Source organism: Erpetoichthys calabaricus, chromosome 1, assembly GCF_900747795.2.
Source record: "Erpetoichthys calabaricus chromosome 1, fErpCal1.3, whole genome shotgun sequence".
NCBI classification, from domain to species: Eukaryota; Metazoa; Chordata; class Cladistia; order Polypteriformes; family Polypteridae; genus Erpetoichthys; species Erpetoichthys calabaricus.
In genome coordinates this window covers 115,121,938-115,147,789 of record NC_041394.2, presented here as the reverse complement: position 1 = coordinate 115,147,789, position 25,852 = coordinate 115,121,938, and the positions used below count along the sequence as shown (strand labels likewise).

The 25,852-nt window shown below is 37.7% G+C and overlaps 2 protein-coding genes across 3 annotated transcripts in view; both read left to right on the top strand.

Moving 5' to 3' along the window:
- LOC114654705 (metalloproteinase inhibitor 3-like) overlaps positions 1 to 25,852 on the top strand; it is a 756,439-nt gene that overhangs the window by 143,136 nt on the left and 587,451 nt on the right. The window lies entirely within an intron of this gene.
- The window catches only part of LOC114648663 (transcriptional enhancer factor TEF-3-like), a 224,442-nt gene that overhangs the window by 187,301 nt on the left and 11,289 nt on the right, over positions 1 to 25,852 (top strand). For both annotated transcript variants that reach the window (XM_028797860.2, XM_051929556.1), the window contains 3 exons: positions 797 to 927; positions 6,636 to 6,809; positions 22,835 to 22,975. In XM_028797860.2, the coding sequence (XP_028653693.2) occupies positions 797 to 927; positions 6,636 to 6,809; positions 22,835 to 22,975 (446 nt within the window). The remainder of the gene's footprint in view (positions 1 to 796; positions 928 to 6,635; positions 6,810 to 22,834; positions 22,976 to 25,852) is intronic.

The window sequence follows — 25,852 nt, the reverse complement described above, 5'->3', positions numbered from 1 at the left end:
TTAGATCTTTTTTATATCTCATACACTAATACATTTTGTTCTAATGGATTTTAATTTATGTTATGTTTCCTCCTGTTAATCTATGGTTAACATTTTATCGTTTGTAATATTTGATTCAAAGTGTGTTACTACACTGAATATTCTTTATTATGTGCATCACAGAAAAGATGTTAAGAAAGGCTTGGGATGCTAGACTGGAACCTGTTTATTGCTACCTAGAAATGGAAAGAAAAAAACTTTGCACGTCAGACAACATTATGCCATTATAGTCTGATAGTGGCGACATTTTCCATTTTTTCCCTACAAGAGTTTTTTTGGGAGTTTTTCCTTGTCTTCTTAGAGAGTTAAGGCTGGGGGGCTGTTAAGTGGCAGGGCCTGTTAAAGCCCATTACGGCACTTCTTGAGTGATTTTGATCTATGCAAAAATAAATTGTATTGTATTGTACAGACCGCAGTCTCTAACCGGGGCACACAGCACACGTATAATATTTGAATTTTAGGGAATGTAATGGGCACATGGTTGGGGTGATATTCTGGGCTGACAGTCAATATGGATGAATGAACGAATAACATGTATGGAATCGATTTTTGCTAGAATGTGTTTTTGTTAATCTTTATTTTTAGATGTTTTATTAAAGAAACAAATAGAAATGTTGATACCTAAATATACTGTACATACATGTTGATTATTATTCTGTTAGATTGCAGTCCTGAACATCAAGATGGAGAAAACATTGCTGTACCAACAATTGCAAATCCATTTGAATAGATTGTGTCAGATTTATTGTCCTTGCAGGTTATGAATCAACAGCAGGCTTGTCTGTGTCCTCTACCAGCCCTCCTTGGCAGGGCCGCAGCATAGGAAGCTCCAAATTGAGGATGTTGGAGTTTTCGGCTTTTTTGGAGCAGCAAAGAGATCCAGACACAGTAAGTAAGCCAAAGATGTTATTTATGTATGTATGTATGCATGTATGTGCAGCATATGTATAGTTAACAGAACAAAATTTGACAATCTCAAACCCACTTAACCCAGTTCAAGGTGACATTGAGCTGAAGTCTGTGCTACCAGCACTGGGTGCAAAGTAGCTACCAGCTTTGGATAGGATGCCAATCACTCCCACTTGTACTCCCACAGTGACAGCTTGGAATCACCAATTAACAGGGAAAAATTCATGCATACATCTACACTCACACTCATAAAGGAGGACACTTTACATACATCAGCTAACCTAACATGCACTTACAATATGTGGAATATGAGAAGAAAACCAGAATCCCTGAATAAAATCCCTTGTAGGTATATGGGAAGAATGTGCAAACCCCACATATTGGGATTGGGATGTAAATAATGTGGGTGTGATGAAGCAGTGCGAACCATTATGTCATATTACTAAAACAATAACTGCATCTAAAAAGAGAATCAAAATACTGATATGGCCATTAGTTGACTAAAGCAAGGGACAACCTGAACCTTTAGTTTGAAAAGAATCCCTTAAACCTTACAACATCATCAGGCAAAATTTGACTTGGTTTTGTCTTTGAAATCAGTGAAAGCACCCTAAAGTTCATTGTTCATCTTGCCTGAAGAAGGGGCCTGAGTGTAAGCTTGCATATTGTAATCTTTTTAGTTAGCCAATAAAAGGTGTCACTTTGCTTAACATCTCACTACATTGTTTAATGTAAAATTTTGTGACTTTTCCTACCCTTCTTTAAATCAATGATCAATAAACAAAATTGTAAACACCCCAAAATTTATATGACTTCTAAAAAGACTCTACCTTGCCATGTCTATTGGGTCAAAAATGACCCAAATGATTGATTTTAATGGATTACAGCTGCATTAATGGTAGCTTGGTTGTTCAGCAATCAGGGATTCATTAGTCTAGATTTCACTCAGAAAACCATTTAGCAAGGTCTAAAATATCAACCCTGAAGATACATAGCTAACCTGATTTTTATTCTTATTCTCAATCTTATTGAAAGGTTTGATTTAGTTCAACAACAACAGGTCATCTTGTCACACTTTCTCCAGTGAGTGAATATTAACTGTGAGGTCCCCTTATCACCAACTTCACAAAAATCTGATATGTTGCTCTTTTAAATTAACAAACAGTACCCACTTCCCAACCCACACTTAAACAAAATGCCTGCCAAACCACTGTGATAGACTTGCATAGCATCCATGGTGGGCTCATGACTTGCGACTGGTGCTTCTGAATATGAACTACTGCTTCCTGACCATGGATTAGGAAAAGCAGGTTCAGAAAATATTATACTAAATACTGATGATTTTCAAGAATAATTTGTGAAATTTCAAATGCTTTGGAAATTACAAAGCCAGCAAACCAATTCATCTATTGTGAATTCCTTATAGAGAATCATGAATACCATAATTAATATTTCATACCTGGCCACTGTGGATTAACTGGTCTTCTTCTGGTGGCAAAGACCTGAACCAAAACAAGTACATTCTTACCTAAAAAAAAGGCTAACTTGCCTCACCAACAATATAATGGTAGACCCCATTTTCTTCTCCTGTTGATGATTATGAGTTGTTTTCTGTCCAGACATGTGTATGATCATGTACAGTAGTTGGAACTAAACTGTCTATCTCAATCTGTACTCTACCTTCATCGAATATTAGAATGTCGGTGCACTAGTGTAGGTTCATTTGGGATGTTTCCACATCTGTAGCTATACCAATTTTTTAAGTTTCCTTTTGGAACAGACTCACGGAACCCTATCTTAGACACCCGGCTTTTACATACTTACAAAGAATAGCAAAGATGCACTTAAGTTTATAAAATAAGAAAAACTTGTGACAGATTAATGAAAATAGGGAGAGGGAGAAAAAGAAAAAGAGAGGAGTTGGTCACTTGTATTCAAATTTGTATCCACAGTAGATGTCAAATATTTTTTTATGCCCTTATTCATAAAGAAATTGGTTATTTTTAGGAGAGTATTTCACAATAATCTTTAAATGCCTGGGTTGGATAAGTGTAAAATGGCACTTTATAATGGGAGTTGTAATTATCTTCACATTTATCTGATCCCATTCTAGATTCCATGTCCTTCACCTGACATGTCTTGTATTATTTTAATTATTTTCATAGTTAAAATTTAACTTGTCACTTTTTCCTTCATGAATTTGATTATTTTACATCAGAACAATCAGAAAGGATATATTGTCAGCTGCATTTTGTTTGCATGGTTAGTTTTTAAATGTAAAAAACTGATCATAAAAAATGAAGGCCGTTAAAGATTGTTACTTTACTAATTTGCAGATCGACTGTGTGCATATTGTAAATGCTGAATCTTTTCATATTTTATCTATCTATCTATCTATCTATCTATCTATCTATCTATCTATCTATCTATCTATCTATCTATCTATCTATCTATCTATCTGAAGTAAGGCTTAAATGAATACTCAATGAATCTTCACCACATTCATACACACAGCCATAATCATTCATAACAATACACAAAATGAAGGCACAACAGTTAGTTTCCTGCAGATGAATTTTGCCAAATGCCCATGTGGATCAAGAACAATTGCAATGAATGGATAAAGAGAGCAACAGTTAACATAACATAATGGAGAGCTAGCTGACTTCCTCTGGCCTAGCCTACAGCACTATGGACACTTTTCTCTTATATTATTTCCCCTTAACTATCCATTTACTTCCTGTGACCTCTATTGTTGTTTCTCTTTTGTATTTGACCTCTCACTCTTCTCTCATAATATTCTTGTCCTTTATCACCCAAATGTGAACTCAAAGGCTTCTCTCCGAAATAGCCTTTTAAACACTCTGGGGACTGTATGAGTGGGAGTCCATGATTAATAAATTCCGTTGTCGCTATACATTTGGACCAGATCTTCAGTGTACTTCCTAATTAAAAGTACTTCATGGATTAGTGTGGCGTGCTCCAGTTGTAATAAGGCAGTCATTACCCTATGCAGGGGACTACCAGGATTTTTTTTTCTAGCTGCTTAAAGGTCTGTCTTTTAAAAACAACATGCACAGCAAATATTAGTGTGTTTCTCCTAAATATTGTGACTCGTGTTATGCATTTAAATACAAAATGTAGGCTAAATAATCAGAAACACCCCTGAACAGGGAAAATTCATGCATACATCTACACTCACACTCATAAAGGAGGACACTTTATATAACATAACATGCTAACCTAATATGCACTTATATGGAATATGAGAAGAAAACCAGAATCCCTGAATAAAATCCCTTGTAGGTATATCGGAAGAACGTGCAAACCCCACATTTTGGGATTGGGATGTAAATAATGTGGGTGTGATGAAGCAGTGCGACCCATTATGTCATATTGCTAAAACAATAACTGCATTTAAAAAGAGAATCAAAATACTGATATGGCCATTAGTTGACTAAAGCATGGGACAACCTGAACCTTCCATCCATCCATTATCCAGAGCCAATCCCAGCCAAAACAGGGCGCAAGGCAAGAAACAAACCCCGGGCAGGGCGCCAGCCCACCGCAGCAACCTGAACCTTTAGTTTGAAAAGAATCCCTTAAACCTTACAACATCATTAGGCCAAATTTGACTTGTGTTTGAATTCAGTAAAAGCACCCTAAATTTCATTGTTTATTTTGCCTGAAGAAGGAGTCCGAGTTGCCGGTATCTAACTAGACAACTCAGGCAACCAGGCAACTCCATGTCTTTTGGGTCATTTTTGATCCACAATTGATTTTAATGGATTACAGCTGCATTAATGGTAGCTTGGTTATTCACAACCCATAAAAACATTCCAAATGGCATCTTTTCAGCATAGAAATATGAATGCTTTTAGTAAAGTGACCTAACTTTACAAAGACCAAAACAGTTTCCAAATATCACATTTTTGTACAGCCGCTACTCATTTTGAACAGTGTTATGTTCTTTGGCTCAATTTTGACCCACCATTTACTTTTTCGGATTTTGCTCTTCATTTGGGGTGGTGTGGAAGCCAGCCCTTGACACAGACAGACAGACACCGGAACGTCTACAAAAAGCACATGTTTATTCATATCAAGTCCACACAGCACACAGTGTCCCTGCACTAATCACCCTCTTTCAAGTCCTTCACCAAGTCCTTCACCAAGTCCTTCAACGCCTCCACTCCTCTCCACTAAGCTCTGTCGTCTTCCTCCCGACTGCAGCCTAGAGTGGTGACTGTCGGCCTCTTTTATAGCCCACAGGTGCTCGTTGATGTACTTCTGGCTGCACCTCCAGGTGTGGCTGCCTTCCCACCCAGACGGGCTCGTTAGGCCATGCAGCTCCCCTGGCGGTGGCCACTGGCCCTTACAGGGTTGAGCTTGCATACTCAGACCCCATGGCCTCCAAACCAGGCAGGGTGGCTGCCCTCTCGTGTTCCTGGGGAGGCACAGTCCCTCTCCTGGTCCGTCCAGGTGTCGCAACTGGGCACAGCCCCCAGCCGACCACCACAGTGATTTGTTTTTTCTCAACCAATACCAACATCTTAAATGGCATCTTAGGTTTAAGTGTTATGGTTTGGGCAAAAGAGAGCAAGAAACCTCAAATTCATCTAGGGGTTACTCAGGCTACAGGGAAAATTCCCTGAGGGCCGTTATCACTGTTGGTCACACATTCAGGCCACAGACTGTATGAATGAGTGAACAAGTGAATTAAATCATTAAAACCACCTTAACCTAACCATCTAAATGAAACAAGGGAAGAGGAATAGGCTATGTGGTACACAGATGAGAGGATAACTAAAGAAAAAATATTTTAAAAAATGGAAAAAGGAAAGGCTTTAAACCAATGGAGAAAGAATTTAAATTACTCCGCAAAGGGGCAGTAGCAAGTGCTCAGGTCAGCAGCATCTTACTACACACAATGCCACCCAAGCCAAGAAACTCAAATGAATAAATGCTTTTATTAAGCAGAAATGGGAGTGAAGATTAAGATGAAAGATTAGGGAAATGGTGTTACCATCTGGTGTTAAACAAGATGATGTTATCACTGAGATGCCTCTTTTTGATTTTACTTCCTCTGATTTAATGGGACCTTCTTTTCCAAAGATTCCAACTTTCAAACTCATGTGGAGTGGAATTACCAATATCTAGCAAGCAGGGAATAGAAGTTTATTAAGGGCTAAAAGTCTCACACCTTCTTCATTTTTTATCAAGATTCAGCCTAGTGTAGTGATTGCAGAGCAGTGGAGCAGAGGAGGACGAAGCACTCGGAGTTGTAGTTAGAGGGGATCATGTAGCATCTGCAGAGTCTGTGCTTTTATGTCAGTCAGTATGCTATACTACTTTACTTACAGGGTACAAGGAAGTTCAGGAGCAATTTTTGATCCCAGACCATCGTTGGTCATGGAAATGCTACCATAAGGGAACTTAAGACCATAAGGACATTCAGGAGGACACTCTGCGGGTTGGAGTGATTCTAGTGTGGCCTCACAAACAGGGTAATGGCACATATCTCACAGGACATTTCTGTTCCTAAGCAGAGCTGCAGAACTTTCCCAAATAAATATTTATTGTGTGCAAAAATTTGTTATCAGTCTAGTCAATAACTGTTAGACAGATTTGGTCTTATTGTCGAAAGGCATAATTTAATTCTGGGTTACTCTTGTTCTTTGACTTTTCAGTATAACAAGCATCTGTTTGTCCATATTGGCCAGTCAAACCCCACGTTTAATGACCCTTACCTGGAAGCAGTGGATATCCGGCAAATCTATGATAAGTTTCCAGAGAAAAAGGGAGGCTTGAAGGAGCTCTTTGAGAAGGGACCTGCCAATGCATTTTTCCTTGTAAAATTTTGGGTAAGTATTTAATTAGTTCTATCTTTAAACATCTCCATGTCTAGTATCCCTCAGTGCCTGACTGCAAACAGGACAATGATTATTACTGAATAAACTTAGTTACATTTTATCTTTTGTTCTAATAGAAGTAAAGAATGACTTCTAAAGGCTAATTTATACTGTTGGCATTAAACTTACATCATGGATCATCCTGATGTGCACATCCTCAAAACTGTGACTATGCATTGTGTCGAAGCAGACCATACATACAATACAATACAATACAATACAATACAATACAATACAATACAATACAATACAATACAATTTATTTTTGTATAGCCCAAAATCACACAAGAAGTGGCGCAATGGGCTTTAACAGGCCCTGCCTCTTGCAGCCCCCCAGCCTTGACTCTCTAAGAAGACAAGGAAAAACTCCCAAAAAACCCTATGACTCTGATTGACCAGTTTTGTAACTACGTATTTTCTGAAAAGTGTTTCCATTCATCTCATGCTATTCTGTAATAAACATGGGGCAGATCAAGACTTGTTGAAGAAGTTGCAAAATATACAAATTTATATGATACCTCATCACAATGCCACACATTCAAACAGATGATGGCCAATTCATGGCACAAAATATCGGCTAACCTCATTTTGGAAGTCACTGTATGTATGAAAGAGGGACAAATACGTTCACCTATGGAAGAAAAAGAGCAGAAAGAGGAGTGGTGATCCTGGAGGGCAAAAGCTGCCTGCATTTTAATGGATCATTCACTTTTCTTACATGCTGCAAACACCGCCAACTAGTGTTTAGGCATGTGATTGCAATGGGAGGCGACACAGATGTATAAACTGCTTTTGAAGGCATAGCCTTCGGTATAGGCTTGATGCAGTATAAATTAGCCTTTAGGCTGTCATCTCACTAGAGGTCATTGAGATTAGAAGGTTTTCAAGAAAGCAGAAGCTAGGCAGTCTGAGGTGAGCTACATTTTACTAGTTATGGCATGAAAGGCAAAATTTCCTTACAGGGAAGTGTGTTATATTTTAGTTGATCCTAATGGGCCTCTGAGTGAGTTGGACTAACTGTATTGTAACAGTGTTCAATAACGCCTTTAACTTCTGTAAGGTTCTGTGTTTGGTCAGTAAATGCAAGGGTCTGAGTTCTAATTCTAGGTGGTGGGCAAATAAATTAACTTTATATACAGTATATCATATTTTTATGTTGAACAGTAATCGAAGCTGCTTTACATGTACATACATTTTATGTATTTCTTTACATTTGTAAACAATTTGTGCAGAAACAAGTGAGATGACATGCTCTGGATCAAACAATAAAGTGGACCTCAGAAAACAAAATGCTGACTTGAGCGTCAGTAGGCTTTGTGCCCTAGGAACCAAGTTACCCAAACTATTCCATAACATTTCAGTAATCATTTACCGCTCTGATGCTGATCTTTCTAATCATAAAATAGGTCATTACGATAGCAATTGACGAGAGAAATTCATAATTAATTGCAGAATTAGGGTGTTTGAGGGTTTCTCTAGAGTATCTCTTTCTCTTGCACAATGTCCCATACTTTACTGTAACACCTTTGACCGCAATTCCTTGTGTGGAGTTTTATTCAGTGTGGTATGACCTCCTACCAGACTCAAAAAATTACTGAACTCCTGCAGCACCTGTAGTGTCATTGTTATGTTCAAATGCATTCATTAAAACTGATTAGTTCAGATTATAAAAATACATAGAAAATTTTAATAAAGAAAGGTAAATGTTGAACATATTTTGAACATAGGTTGCTATAAATTCACAAAGAAGGGAAGGAGAAATGTTGAAAAAAATCAGTTTAGCATGGATATGCGCTTCATATCCATAACTGCCAGAAATTCATATGTACATAAAAGTGTATGTTTAAGTGTGTCTAATTACCTTCGAAAAAGAGTTTGTGCTGCCACAACACAGAGAAGAGCAGGGAAAAAATACAAGAGAACTGACCAGGAAGAGAAATGCAAACCAGGAGACAAGGCAAGGGTCAAAACTAGAAATTCAAGCTATTTCTTTTCAAAGTCAAAATGTCAAATGAAAATTCAAAATACACTATACTTTTGCATAAGATTTTTAGAGAGTATCCACAGACTTAGACAATGAGTTAAGTTTTTGCCATTTTTGTTTCTACTTTTCTCAAAGTCATAACCATATTGTTGTTATGACAGTGTGTGTTGCTAGATACATACAATAAATCATACGCTGTAAAACTTAATAGATGTCACCTATTTAAGCTCAGACCACATGTCAGTAGGCATCCGATTTATTTATAAAGTGTTGTGCCTCAGCCTGGGTTCCTCCCATGGCTGGGGTTGAAATGTTTTATATCTCTTTTGTTAATTTTTCATACTCTGATTTATGTTGTTTGTGTGCATGGTTCTTTATTTTTGGTTTTGTCTATGTATTTAAGCTGCCTTTGTTATAGTCCGTGCATTTTGTGGGTGATTCCCCCAATCACCGCCAGGAACTGCCCTCTGTGTTATTTAACCAGAGAGTTTCCCCACAAAAATTCATTTTGAGTTGGTGAGTGTACTTGTACTTGTTTTTGGGTGATTAATTCGATTTCTAGATTTCTTTTTACTTTTCACTTTGTGTTTTTGACCTTGCTCTGGATTGGACCTTGTTCGTCTGGATTGCCTTTTGTTTTACGCAACTCCAATTTGCCTTTAACGCTCTATGGGCCTTACTTTTGTTTCAGAGCATTTATAAATATAAACCTTTTAATTTTATAAAGATTTGGTGCTTGCCCTCATTATTAGCTGGGGTTTGATGGTATTTCCCCCTCTTTTGGGCATTATTGGAAGTATTTGGAACTACAGTATGTGCTTTTGAATGTGTTTTGGAACTCCTATATCACTACACAAAGAATTAAACTTGAAATAAAAAGATGTTCAGACTTTGGGCAGTGCTTGCTTTTTCACGACAAGTTTTGTTTTGCTCTGTGATTTGTTGCTGATCAGAACCCTAAGTGTCTAACTTCTCCAATGTTTGACATTCTCCTCAAATTGCAGTTTAAATCTCTGCCAATCTGATTACTTTTCTGTATCAGTGGCCTGTCCTTAAATAAGAGGGAGGAAGACTGGAAAAAATTGAGATGATTTGAGACAGATATTGTACCGTTTCACTGACTCCCTTTAAATATATAGCATATACAGTAGGCCTGCATTAAAAAGTACATTTTCTTTTGATTAATATTTTATTTTAATTTGTCTTCTGTGGTCATTAGAGAAGGAATTTATTCGCTTAAATAAGGCAGATGTTTTTACAGATCACATTCAAAAGAAGCATGTACTTTTGTTGCATACGGTGAATGCCATTGTGGGAATTTTTGTAGTAAGGGCTAAACTTCAAGACAGTCTTCTTTGTTCAGCTATGTCCAAACATATCCATAAACAGGTTCAGAGGCTTTCTTGGAATCACTGTCTATAATCATGAGATCAGTAGATTAATGAACGGTGTCAGTTCTAGTTCATTTTCTGGCTGTTGCAGGCTGTTTCGGGCATTCTTAAAACAACACAAATGTAAATCACAGCTTTTCCAAGCAGACAACATTTATTTTTGGCCTTGAACATCACATGATGTGGAATTGCTAAGTGGATATTATCTTGATTTCCGACTCTTGAAACATCTGTATATAATGTAATGGTCTGGGTAAAAATGGAATCTTTCTAAAGATGCCAACTATTTTAAGCAACTGATAATGGATTGGTTTATTGCTGGACCTAATGCCAACTGGACAAGGCACTTCAACCATCTCTAGAAAAAGGGAAATAAAAGGTCTAACTGTTGGCTACAGAGTGATGAGTGGGGTCACTACAAAAAAACACAGATCATTTACTGAGTTTGAAAGACTAGATAAAAAATCACACCTTATCAACTATCTGAGGAAAGAAATAGTAGTGTCACTTTCATTTTGAGCAGATGCAGCACTTGTTTCGAATCACAAGGCATGTGGGTTTGCAACAGAATGATACATTGAGAAAAGGAGATGGCTTATATAGCAAGTGTCATAGAATAAATCTGGCTGATGACATGTTTTGCCATGTATGAGCTATAATGCTGGAATTAAGTCTTGGCCGGGGTTACCGTAAGGGCAAAGTGTTGGTTAAGGCTCAAGACTGAATTGGAGCTACTTGACCAACTCCAGCAGGAAGTATATATCATGGGCTCCATGCAAACTTCATTTCAACATTTGAGGCTGAGAAGACAGCTGTGTGAAATTATTGAAGACAACCAAAACCAAAAGCTCAGAACTATGTAGGGAAGGGCAGACACTTGGAAGGAAAGATTTAGGCTTGATGTAAACCCTTGTGGGTCGTATGTGCTTAAGGGCAACCTGTGATGATTCCAGTGTTTTAACTGATGCGGATAGCTTTTCATGATTCTGAACTATAATAATGAGGTAAAGAAAATGGAAGACCCAATGAAGTTAATAAACTCCCATGTCCCTTATTTCAGGGAATAATCTTTTTGTTGAGGGTTTCTCTGGACATTATTTATTATTTTTCCAAAAATGATTTTTATATACTGTATATAATATTTTTTCTGGTATTTTTAGGGTTATATAACAAAGATTGTAAGTAATTGTGTTTTTGTCTTGTTAAGATTACATAATAAAAGGGTACAAGAGGCCAGAGCCTATTCCACCAGATTCACGTACGTGGATGATACGTGGCCAGAATTAGGCAATGGTCTATCACAGGACCCTCTCACACACACCCACCCTTTACCACACTTATGCTCTCACACATTTTAAGGGTGTTGGAGGAAATCCCGCTCAGATACCAGAAAAATGAGTAAACTCTGCACAGGCAACAAATGGACATGGAATTCAAACCGAGGCGTCTGGATTTGTTCTTTATTTCACCTTATACAATTTCTTGTATTAGGAATTTGTTAGTTTTCGCATACCCCTTGAGGTCAGAGCGCAGGGACAGCCATTGTACAGCACCCCTGGAGCAATTGAAGGTTAAGGGTCTTGCTCAAGGGCCCAGCAGAGTAGGATCTCTTTTGGTAGAGATGGGGATTCGAACCGGCAACCTTCGGGATACTAGGATTGTTCACCACCATGCTGCCAGTTTTTCTTTCTGACTAAAGTATCTATCTATCTATCTATCTATCTATCTATCTATCTATCTATCTATCTATCTATCTATCTATCTATCTATCTATCTATCTATCTATCTATCTATCTATCTATCTATCTATCTATCAGCACTCTTTTATTATGCATGCCAATGTTGTATAAAGTACCCAACAGCCACACTTGAGTGAAAGCAGAGATACCTTTCAGGAAAGTGACTCAAGCAAAAGTAAAATTTGCCCATAAGTAAAATGAAAAAATTACTTAAGTAGAAGTTTTAACGTATGGATCAAAAATACAAGTAAATGCAGGGTCTCTTCATGTTTTATATACTGTATATTCAAAAAAACATATACAAACTTAAAACAATACAGGAAAGCTTTTTGTTTAGTATAATTCATATTACAATTGCTAAAGTGTGAACCAAATAACTGCAACTGGAAGCAGTGAAATTCAGCATGAATGGACATCTTAAAGACTGTATTTTACATCACTGGGGTAGACCCAAATAGTAGAGGTGGGCAGGCTTATGAAGTTTTAAGAAAAAGTTAATATCTTCCTAAAATGATTTTTCATAATGGAAATTCCTAATTGCAATGAATTCAAATGAAAAATGTTTTTAATATTCCCTGACCCCAAAAAATTACCTGAATTTTTGTTGTGAGAAGTCAACCAATTGAGAAATTTATAGACTTACTTTCATAATAATGTTAGTTATCAAAAACAAATACAAAAAGACATTGCCTGTCATTAAATAATGTTTAATAAACACTTTATCTAGACTTTATCACTTCTAGTTTCACATTTAAAGTTTCATTTTTTCTTGGGTCTTCCCAACTAATTCACAATCTGTTTTGGAGCCGCAATGCCATGCATAATGGAAGAAGACATATGAGCAACACATGTGACAAGATGAGTGAACCACAGTACGTGAATGCACAAGCCCACCTTGCTGCAGCTCCGCCCCCTCGTTTGCCAGGAAGCTGTGAAAATAACCGAGACTGGGATTGTGCATCAGCAACGCCTGGCTCAGCCCCACACATCCAGCTCCACCCTATTCTGTGGGCTGCAGTGAGGTGTACTTAAAATGACTGAATAGATGACGCACATTTGAAAATCATCCCTGATTTTTCTTAGACACAGATTTTCCTAAAGTAGTTGTAACCTGTACTTTAGATAATTGACTAAGTAAAATATGTACATATTTGCAAAGCCCTTTTTCTGATTTAAAATTGCTGTAATGAATATGTCTAGTGTCTAGTAATTGAAGTAAAAGTAGCCATTTGTGTTTGAAATTGTAGTGAAGTAAAAGTACACAGAAAATGTTATGCCAAAGTAAAGTAAAAATATTCTCAAAACATCATTACTATACAACACCGCCTTTGCCTCCTGGCACCTGCTATTCGTGTCTGCTACTATGCCATGACTGCATCACGTTGCACTGGCCACATCAGGCAGGGCACGGGGATATACATTGTCGGAGCTTGGCACGTGCTTTTTCTTAAGCATTTTGTTTCATACCTTTGCAAAAGCCTGTCTAGAGCTTGTTAATGATTTTTGGTTTATTGATTTATTCTTATTTCTAAAGCTTTATATACAGTATCTGAATTTTCAAATTTTGCTCACTGCTTTGGTTCCTGTTTTGGATTCCTATTTTAACCTTTGTGCCTATTTGTCAAGTGCTTCTGGGAGTATTTGTGTACAGTATGTCCTTTTATTTATTGTATGATCTACCTAAATTTTGGATTTTATTTTGGGTTTTTGCAGTTGATTAAATTGTTTTCATTTTACTTCCCCTTGTCTGCTTCATCTGAGGCTTGCTTCAGTCTGAATTCGTTTTTGCTTGTGTGTGGTTTGCTATGCTACTGTAATAGCACTTTTCCCAGCATCCTGTTGCCCCACTTTTTGTTATGGTGGAATTGGTTCATGTGGGCTTTGCCATGCCTGTTCCTACTTCAGTGAGCATGCCAACCGGATGCACACGTTTCAGATATATTTTCATTTTCATTAAATGCTGATGACTCACATTTCTAGGGACCTAAGCTTAATGGTCGCAGCCTATGTGGAGTTTCCACATTGTTCCCGTATCTGCGTGGCTTCTCTTTGCACACTCATATTTGCATTTGGGGGCCTATGGAAGTGACTGTCATTTTAATAGGTGCCTCTGACCTGTCCCTGAATGTATAGCCAAAGATAGACTGTGTCTCATACATGTTTGACTTCTGCTTTGGTAAAACTACATTAAGTGACATCAGAAAATCGATGGACAGATTTATTCTAGAGAAATCTTTACCGTTTTTATTTTAACATAATTCTACATTGAATGTTTTCAACTTGTAGTTGCTTTTGTTTTTTGTGGATGTGTAGTTGAGTTGTGCTGCTTGTAATAACAAAAAGTGTTAGAGTTTTGACCATGGGACTGGTAAAGCCATTTACTTTGTATGACTATGAACATGTTTTCTGATCTTGTCAGAGTATAAAAAAGTTAATTTGTTCATGCGATGGTATGGAGGAAACAAGTTTTAATAAGCTGATTTTTGAGTAACAGTTTTTAAAAGACCAATATACGTTAACTTGGAGAGCTGGATTCTCCAATAGTTTTTACCCAGTTAAGATCAAAATCAAAAATGCAGAAACACACATACACAAAAACATTGTTTGCCTTCCCATTTTTGAAAATATAATGCTCAGGCTGCGAATAATGCCTTCTGTGATTAAAAAAAGTATTTTTTTGATTTTTCCAATTGACCTTGCTCTACTTGTATACCTGCATGCTAGGCATTATACAGGCAGACCTACACTATGTAAGCACTGTATTTTCAGCAGTAAAGGCTTCGGGTCTCAGAGGTGCGATTCATATATTAAGAGCTGTTCATTGCAAATGTAATTTAAGCTCAGCCACCTGTCCCTCTTCTCTCACCCTGACCTCTGCCAGCACGCAACCCTTATTTATAGCATGAATGATCAGACCTAGGGCTAAAGGGTCTACCCTGAGTGTGGGTCTGAAAGGCCATTGATTACACTCCTCAGCTACATGATGATCAGCAAACCTCAAACAAGGCTTCAAATAAATAAATTACAGAACACAGAATGCTATGTAGATGTGGATTTTTGTAGTGATGATCCATGTCAAGGAAAAAAAAAAGCATGAGAACTTTAGTACAGATTGAAAGATGACATTATAGATTTGGAGAATAATAGAAACAAAGAAGTCAACATCTTTAACATCCATCCATCTATCCATTTTCCAACCCGCTATATCCGAACACAGGGTCATGGTGGTCTGCTGGAGCCAATCCCAGCCAACACAGGGTGCAAGGCAGGAACCAATCCTGGTCAGGGCGCCAACCCACTGCAGGACACACACACACACACCAAGCACACACCAGGGCCAATTTAGGATCACCAATCCACCTAACCTGCATGTCTGTGGACTGTGGGAGGAAACCAGAGCATCACACATTTCTGCTTGCTTTTTTTTACATGAACTACTTTCATCAGTAAATGTCTGAAGGGTTGAAGCTCCATATAAGGTTTATAGGTTTTGTCAGTCTTTACAGAAACTTTTCAATTTATCAACAGCATGAATAACCTCACTTCACACCATATGTGAAAGAGCAGTCATCTGGCATGAAGTTGTACAGCCATATTAAAAAGAAAAGAGATATTAAACAGCTAAACAAGACTGTATGCTTATGACAAATGTGGCACTCTTTTACATGCCAACATGGGGGCACAGAGATGACACTTGTGGAGTCCAAAGAGAAAGAGAAAGAGTGGCAAACAGTGATGAGTTCATGAAAATTCAAACAGAGCACTAAAGAGCAGGCAATCCAGCAGAAGCCAAGGAGTCACCTCCTGACCAAAAAGTAGTAGGAAAGGCCTCCTTCCTGAGAAAACTAGCAGTCAGGTTGCCTGTGTTTATGTAGGAGCATTTTAAAACATGACTCTACAGTTTAGAACAATAGTTTTACAATATGAGTGTGTATATCAAGAATCAACTTCAATAATGCAAGAGAAGTCCACACTAACATGTATAATATACAGTAAATTACCTCATTCTGTTTGTCTGTTAATGACAAATACGTTCTGAGCTTTTCAGGTAAGTAAGACAGAAGATTTGACATAAGGCTGTTATACTCATTAAACCTGAGAGAGGTAACGTGTTGCATGTTGATTAGCACGTGCAAGTAAGAATTTCACTGTACTTCATATATGTGATCGTAAGGACTCTACAGTTAGGTCCATAAATATTTGGACAGAGGCAACTTTTTTCTAATTTTGGTTCTGTACATTACCACAATGAATTTTAAATGAAACAACTCAGATGCAGTTGAAGTACAGACTTTCAGCTTTAATTCAGTGGGGTGAACAAAATGATTGCATAAAAATGTGAGGCAACTAAAGCATTTTTTTAACACAATCCCTTCATTTCAGGGGCTCAAAAGTAATTGGACAATTGACTCAAAGGCTATTTCATGGGCAGGTGTGGGCAAGTCCGTCATTATGTCATCATCAATTAAGCAGATAAAAGGTCTGGAGTTGATTTGTGGTGTGGTGCTTGCATGCGGAAGATTTTGCTGTGAACAGACAACATGCGGTCAAAGAAGCCATCCTTAAGCTGCGAAAACAGAAAAAACCCATCTGAGAAATTGCTACAATATTACGAGTGGCAAAATCTACAGTTTGGTACATCCTGAGAAAGAAAGCAAGCACTGGTGAACTCAGCAACGCAAAAAGACCTGGACGTCCACAGAAGACAACAGTGGTGGATGATCGCAGAATCATTTCCATGGTGAAGAGAAACCCCTTCACAACAGCCAACCAAGTGAACAACACTCTCCAGGGGGTAGGCGTATCGATATCCAAGTCTACCATAAAGAGAAGACTGCATGAAAGTAAATACAGAGGGTGCACGGCAAGGTGCAAGCCACTCATAAGCCTCAAGAATAGAAAGGCTAGATTGGACTTTGCTAAAGAACATCTAAAAAAGCCAGCACAGTTCTGGAAAAACATTCTTTGGACAGATGAAACCAAGATCAACCTCTACCAGAATGATGGCAAGAAAAAAGTATGGAGAAGGCGTGGAACAGCTCATTATCCAAAGCATACCACATCATCTGTAAAACACGGTGGAGGCAGTGTGATGGCTTGGGCGTGCATGGCTGCCAGTGGCACTGGGACACTAGTGTTTATTGATGATGTGACACAGGACAGAAGCAGCCGAATGAATTCTGAGGTGTTCAGAGACATACTGTCTGCTCAAATCCAGCTAAATGCAGTCAAATTGATTGGGCGGCGTTTCATGATACAGATGGACAATGACCCAAAACATACAGCCAAAGCAACCCAGGAGTTTATTAAAGCAAAGAAGTGGAAAATTCTTGAATGGCCAAGTCAGTCACCTAATCTTAACCCAATTGAGCATTCATTTCACTTGTTGAAGACTAAACTTCGGACAGAAAGGCCCACAAATAAACAGCAACTGAAAGCCGCTGCAGTAAAGGCCTAGCAGAGCATTAAAAAGGAGGAAACCCAGCATCTGGTGATGTCCATGAGTTCAAGACTTCAGGATGTCATTGCCAGCAAAGGGTTTTCAACCAAGTATTAGAAATGAACATTTTATTTCCAGTTATTTAATTTGTCCAATTACTTTTGAGCCTCTGAAATGAAGGGATTGTGTTAAAATAATGCTTTAGTTGCCTCACATTTTTAGGCAATCGTTTTGTTCACCCCACTGAAAGTCTGTACTTCAACTGCATCTGAGTTGTTTCATTTAAAATTCATTGTGGTAATGTACAGAACCAAAATTAGAAAAAAGTTGGATCTGTCCAAATATTTATGGACCTAACTGTATATAAACCCAACATAAAGGTCAATTAGAAAGGATTGGTAAGAATCTTGCATTCTAGGGTGCATAACACTATAAGATTATTTTGCCCCTTTAAGAAAATGAGCAGGTAGAGAGCTGTCCTGAAGAAATATAAGAGCTACTGAGGGAATAATGGATGCAGATAAATTAGGCGCCATTAAAAGGAGTTCTAACTTGGGGGTCCCTGTAGTACATTCTTGTTCCAACAGTGTGTGACCCAAAGATGAGGTTTAAGGTGACCTGATAAAGAGTAGTCCATTGGTCTACTTAGGGTTTAGATACATCTTCTCACCCCACTCTACCACCTAAGGTTAAGTACCCTCAGCTCTTTGTAAGCACCTTGGGATACAGTAGGTAAAGACTAGGAGAATAAATACAAATGGGAAATCCAGACCTGAGCTGCTTCAGGTGGTTGAATTGATTGCCTGACATAACATCATCTTGGCATTTCCTGGACCCAGCTGTTAAGAAGTGTTTCTTTTGCACTCCTTTGGACTATGCTGGTGAAGTCAAGAGGAAATTCTGATGTTGACATGCCAAGAACTCTCATGTATACCATTCATACTCCCTGTAGATATCACTCAGGCATGCTGAGTAAGGTGGCAGTTAAGAATGATAAGTCCAGATAACCTGCACAAGACATGTGAACTTGTGATTGTTTCCAATGAAAGGAGAAAGGTCAAAGAAGATGTGGTTGGAGGTGGTGAAAAAGTATATAAAAAGAATGGGTCTCACCTCAAAGGATATCCAGGACTGTGGAGAATGGAGGAAAAAGATTTGGGGGCAACCATCTAACCTGGGGAAACCCAGAAAAAACCAGTGATGATGATGATGAAGTAAATCTGTCAGCTTACTGTTAGCTTATCAATTATACTATGGTGATGTAGTTGGCATTCAATGATAATCTGCTTTTTTTCTTAAGAAATAGCAGCAAACATTCCAATTCAGTTCCAGTTCCAGTTTGTTCTTTATCCACTTTTGGGATACTTTGCCTGATGATCGTCCCATTTTAAGTAAACAAGAGAATAAGAGGTGGCATGATTAAAGTTTTTAAAATTATGACAGGAATTAGTACAGTGGACCCAGGCTCTTACTTTAAAATGAGTGTAACAAGAACATGAAGTCATAGCAAGAAACGTAAGGAGCATTTTTCTTTGCACTGTGGACCATAGATACATGGAATGAATTAACAAGTAGTGTGGAAGAGGGTAGAGACTTTAGGGACCTTCAAATCTCAAAAGGATGCAATTTAAAAAAAAATAGGTGGATACAATTGAAGAGCTTTGTTAGCCTGATCATAATGTTCTATGTTCTAATGAGAGTGCTTACACACTGGCTGCCCCAAACCACCTCAAGTGATCCCATCAATTTGGAAGGACACTTATTCTATTCTAGCATCCTTCTAGATTGTCGAGCTCCTGCTACAAAGGGAACCATGGGCTGCCATTTGGGTTCAATATCTGCAAAATGAAGAATGTGAGTATGAGGCACAGGTGAATGACAAGCTGAGAATGAAAAATGAACTTGAACTGTTCTGCTATGTATAACAGGTAGCAGCAGAGCAATATGTTCATTTTGAATAATTTACCATACTGTAAGATGATGAGTAGCAAATCCTTAATCTTCTTTATCTATCAGAACATTACCAAAATTGCATCAAATTAAGCAATGCATTATTTTATTCTCTGCGGTGGGTTGGCACCCTGCCCGGGATTGGTTTCAGCCTTGTGCCCTGTGTTGGCTGGGATTGGCTCCAGCAGACCCCCGTGACCCTGTGTTCGGATTCAGCGGGTTGGAAAATGGATGGATGGATGGATGTTTTCACAACAGGTAGTGGGACCTGTCTAAAATTGGTGGTAGTCAAGAAGCGGACAGAAGCTGAGCAAGATGCCTCAGAGTGAGAGAATCTGAGATGCAGGCTTTACGGGCGCTCGAGAGAGGGAGCACCAGGCAAGAGGGGTTCAGAAACGTGAATACGGAGGAAAGGTGTGTGAGGGACACTGAAGGTATACGCAGATCGAGAGATATCAGATATTATATATTTTAAAATGTATTCTTTATCAGTCTTCAACAGTTAATGTAGATAACCAGTAATAAAATCATCTGAAAGATGGGACCATGGCTGCTGTGGAACAGGAAATGGATGCAATAAAATCTGTAAATGGCAGTTTTTATTTTTTTGGATCTGCTGCATGAATTTCAGCCCCCGGTATGTTATTTAATTTCCTTTGATACTGAAAGTGGCCACATATTGTGTTTAAGCTAAGTGATGTGTGCAGTTAACTGAAGGAAACCCCTCTAACTGCATATCATGGAGTCAGAATGTTGATGTTGCTCGGACATGCAAGTAAGAATTTCACTGTACTCTGTACTAATGCTAAACAAATTGAACACTTACTCCCCAAATTAATGTCTGATGGAATGATAAGTGCTAAATTCTACAGAATGATAACAACACAGGGTTGAGCTATTTTGGAATTACTGTGTTTAAGGAGTTTTTGTATTATAAAACATATTATGAAGGAAAATAGATGTATTTGATAAATCATGCTATTTTAAGATTGAGTTATACTGAGACATTGCTCACTGCAAAATATCACAAACTGACAGAATAACACTGCACTAAGTGGATGTACTGCTAGTAATAATTATTTTGCAAACTGATTTCTAAAAAGTCAGGTTATAATACAAAACTTTTTTTATTTTTGGGATAGGTTTGTGCTAGTTGAAAGCTTAATTTGGCTTTTATTTGTTTTTCACAATTTTTGTTTGATTTCTCATATATCTCCAAAGCAGGATTCTGCTAGAAATATAAATGGAGCACTCCTAACTGTATGTTTTTATTGCACTAGAATTATTACATCTATTTAATTCTCGACTGCCATAAGAGGGCCTTTGGGAGGACCTGAGGGTTTGGTTGTCGTGGTGACAGTGACAGGAATTTTACCTACCTTGGAAGCAGTTTTATTTTGGATTAGATTTTCATCTCCAAGGCTGGCTTTGCTTGTCCATAACAGATTGTTGTGCCACTCTAAAGTGTCTCAGGAATCAGGTTTTAGCCAGGCACTGCACATTTTGTACATGAAATTGTTGGACTTATCTAATTAGGAATCATAGAGGTTTTTTTTTATAGGATGAATTCTCTTACAAGATCCTTAACCAGTTCCATTACAAGCAGGCATCACAAGTCAGTGCTTTAGAAAATTTATATAAACGAGGAAATTATGTAAGATTAAACACAAGAAAACAAAGCAATTAACAGCAATATGGGTCATAAGATATGGTGCTAGTGGTTCAGTTAGCACCTGCTCCCCGAGGGAGGAGTACAATGCTGTCAGTCAATGTGTGGTCTAATGTGTAATAAAGAATGTACAATATGGTACTCCAAATGTGTAAACCTATTGTATCTTTGGATAAATAACTACAAAGACAAATATTTGTCTTTGCCAATATATTTCAAACAGACTTTTAAAGGCAAACACATCTTTGTATGTATGTTATTGCATTCTGGCTTAGCTTTTATTTCCCAATTTACAGTATTTTACTTTGTCAAATCAATGCTAACAGAGCAAAACAACTGTAGATAGATAGATAGATAGATAGATAGATAGATAGATAGATAGATAGATAGATAGATAGATAGATAGATAGATAGATAGATAGTTGAATGCAAAAACCCTAAACCTAACCCTAGCCTAACTAACAAAAAATTGTAATTCTCTTGATATTAATGTATGGTAGACTAAGATTTTTAATACTTATGCAATAGAAAACTCAAGTTTTTATATAATATGACAAAATGTTTCCAAAGTATAATATCATACCTAAATATTTAAAGATACTGGCTAAATTAGCTGGTTGTAATAAAAGGTCTGTATGGAATTATTATACAAAGGAAGAAGGAAAAAGTAAAAGGCATGCGATTAACTGCAGTGCAGATAATACCTACCAGCAGTGGCACAGTGGCATCTTTACACCGTTGATACTCGATATTATGCTCACTGTAGTCCAATAAAAGAGCTGGGCTGAAACAGAAATATTTTTCAATATTCCAAAAACAGGCACACTTGATTAGCTTACAGTTTTGTTCTCTCAACTCTAAATTTAAACTGCAATGATTTTCTGACTTCAAGTGAGATGTAAATATTTATCTGTTTATGCGTTTATGAGATAGACAAATGCATATACACATTGTACAAACTGTAGCATCTCACTTTACCACGTAAGGATCAGTAAAATATATCATACTAAGTAAGTGTATAATTGTATAAATCCGGGCTTCATGAAAATTGAAAACCCAAAAAATTAAGCAAACCTGACTATAATATACCCGAAATTGTTAAATGTTAAGTTTTCTTTAATGAAAGGAAAACAAAATTGAGAAGAAATGTTTAGGATGCCTGGGACTTTTGTATTAACAATGAATGGAATTGCTCACCGGTTCCAAAAATAAGCCTAAAGACAGCTGTTAAGAGTTTGTGGTTGGTGTCCAGAGCATGTATACTTCCTGACATCAACAAGACTAATGAGAAAAATCCATAATGATCAGCCGTCACAGTTGTCAGTAGTGTTTCAAGGTTCCATCAAAGTAATGACATGATATCTTCACATAAAAAGCTGCTGTGTAAAAGTAGAAGCTTATGTTAATTCCATGTCTATGTTTAACAGTGGATATGTCCATACAGGCTTGTAAGTAAATCAAAAAATATGTTCACTTACCTCTAAACCAAAGTACAGATATGTTTGAGTTCACACAGTTAAACTACTACACCTCTCATGTGCTATTGTTGGGTGACACCTTAGAGGTTATACATCTGAAAGCCTCAAGTCTGGTCTAAGGTGAGCCATCAGGGAAGTCAAAACGGCTCGAGATCAGGAGAGGCATATCCTGGAGTAAATGTGTACCTTGTGAATTCTGTATACATAAATTCATTGATTTATTCATCAAACTCACTTAATTGAGCTGGAGTCTATGTTGGATGCACTGGATGAAGATGTCACACTGAATATAACTAAATGATTTTTTTTAACTTTCTCCTGAACAGGCAGATCTCAACACAAACATTCAAGATGACAGCACTTCTTTTTATGGCGTATCTAGTCAATACGAGAGCCAAGAAAATATGATCATCACTTGCTCCACTAAAGTATGCTCCTTTGGTAAACAAGTGGTGGAAAAAGTGGAGGTATGTACTGCTCCATAATTGGTGGCTGGCAGGGGGACATGGGACAATATATCACTGAAAATATTAGTTATTCAAAGGCTTCCAATTTTCACTTTTTAATTTTGTGACTGATGTTATAAATTCTGAATATTTCAATGTGTATCACAGAACTGTCCTAATAGCTAATAAAAAGAATTTTTCTGATAATTTACAGTAGACTTTTTTCTCAAGCTAAATTGCATTACATCACCCTGGTGTAGGTTATTGTTATGAACTGAAACTTTTCAGTGCACTCTTTGCACTTGAACTTTGCACATCATGCTACAACCAATGCTCAAAGATGTATAACATTCAAGACATTACCAAAGCAAACAGAAAAAGGACAATTACATTGCTAATAGCCCAGCTAATCCAAGTATCTTGAGTATCTTAAAACATTTAAAATTCTACTGGAAATATAACTATTTTTTTATATTTTCACTTTATTTTGATGTTTAGTAATAATTAAAATAAAAATAGCTTGGTAAAAAACAAAGTGCAATTAAACAACATAACTGGTCATTATAGATCATTCAGATGTGTGTTACCAATTAATTTATAAGTCTTCACCTTTTATACAACAGATGTCAAACTCAACTTCTAGAGGGTCATGGTGTCTGCCGGTTTTCAGTACAGGCAATAATTAGTGACCAAATACTCCTGCTTATGGAACATATATTTTATTTGCCTTAATTTTATCTGATATGACATCTAAGTGTCAAAAAAATTTCTTTTTTACCTTAACCAGCAATCAAATAACAATAAGATTCAAAGAGAGATAACCTGCTATCCCTTTTGCACCTACTGTATGTGTACTTATAATACAATATATGTTTCAATAAAATATTTGAAAACAAAGAAGTGAAAATCTGAGAAGTACTGATCTGGTCTGGTCCACAAAACATTTATATGGTCATCTCAAACAAAAGAAAACTCAACAGATTTAGAAATGTCTAGTGTGGCAGAACTAGTACTATAAAATCATCCATCCATTTTACAAACACAGCTTCCCTGAGATGGGCCAGTTTAGCCATGACAGTTCACCTAACTGGCATATTTGTTGTTTTACTGTGGGAGGAAACCAGAGCACCTGGAGGAAACCCACATGGAGAACATGAAAGCTCCATGCAAACCCCAGTCTCCTTGTTGTGAGGCAGCAATGCTACCATTGTGCCACCATTATAAAATCATAGACTTAAATAATGTGCTTCATTGACCACAAGAAATAACTTGTAATCGAGCAGCAACCAACAATGCAAACACAGGAGTCTCAAACTTCATTCCTGGAAGGCGACCATTTTCACTCCATCCAGTTTCGTTAGGAAACGTGAATCAATGAAGTGGATGGAATGAAAATCTGCAGCCACTGCAGCCCTACCAGATCTGAGGGGGATCTGCGTGGAGTTTGCATGTTATCCCCATGTCTGCGTGGATTTCCTCCGGGTGCTCCAGTTTCCTCCCACAGTCCAAAGACATGCAGGTTAGATGCATTGGCGATCCTAAATTGTCTCTAGTATGTGCTTGGTGTGTGTGTGTGTGTGTGTGCCCTGCGGTGGGCTGGCGCCTTGCCCGGGGTTTGTTCCTATCTTGCACCCTGTGTTGGCTAGGATTGGCTCCAGCAGACCCCCATGACCCTGTGTTTGGATTCAGCTGGTTGGAAAATGGATGGATGGATGAATATATAGCATTGTTAATTTAAAGCTTTAAGGAGGAGACTGACCCATTCCTCCATTCATCCATCAGTTTTGTAACCCTACTTATCCAGAATTGGGTCGCAGGGAAGCTACAGTCTATCCTAGCAAGCACAAGGCAGGAACAATCCCTGAACATGTCAGTCCATCACAAGAAAGCACACACACGCACATTTCAGGTACCAACTTAGCAGCGTCAATCTGCTTAACCTGCATGTCTTTGAAGGCAGGAAGAGACACACTTCACATAGCCAGCACCTCAGATGTGAATGCCTTTCTCCTTGTTGTGAGGCAGGAGTGCTACCACTTACACCATGCTGGTTAATGAGATATCTAATCATTTGACACATTATGTTCCTATTCATATTTTAATGAATTTCTGACTTTAAAGGTAATAGTAGCTAGCATTTTTCTTCGGCTTTTACCTTTTGAAAATATTTTTCCTAGCTGAGGAAGGGCTTGTGCAGAGCTGTATACATTATAAATACCACACTTGCACGAAGAAGAGTTTCAGGCATGTTATGTAATAAAAATTGACATCAATGTTGCACATATAATGACGTATTTTGTTAAAAGGTCAAAGAGTTCTCAAAGAGAATTTGTCGGAGGGCTGTGATTTGACCCTTTTTATGAAGGCAGTGACTTCTGTCCTTGCCATATTAAAGTGTCATCAGTTGTCATTTACTGTGCATGCTGAATAGTTTCCAGTGGCAGTCATGAGGGCGTCTATGACCTATGCTTCTTTACAGAAACTGGGAAATGAGTTGACGACCTAACCTGTGATGTATCCTATACCTTTAAAGCAATTTCTATCTCAGTTTGAATCATTCCGCCACTGGGATGTAATCTTGGGTCCTACTTTAGCCACCCAAACTCAAGGAATTCAAGTAATACTACTAGCATAAAATAACAAAACATTCTCAAAACCCCTTAATCCAACTGAGGGTTATAGGAGACCAGAGTTTATCTCAGCAGTACTGGGTTCAAGGTACGAAACAGCCCTGGAGCTGGTTGCCAGTCTATAGCAGGGCTCACTGTTAATTGCAAGCACTTTAGGCTGTAACATCACTGCTATTTTTTCAAGAAACCTTCTCACAAACTCTTAGGCTCATTCATTCATTTATTCATTTTTGTAGCTACATTTTATAATAATGTTTTAAAATACTGA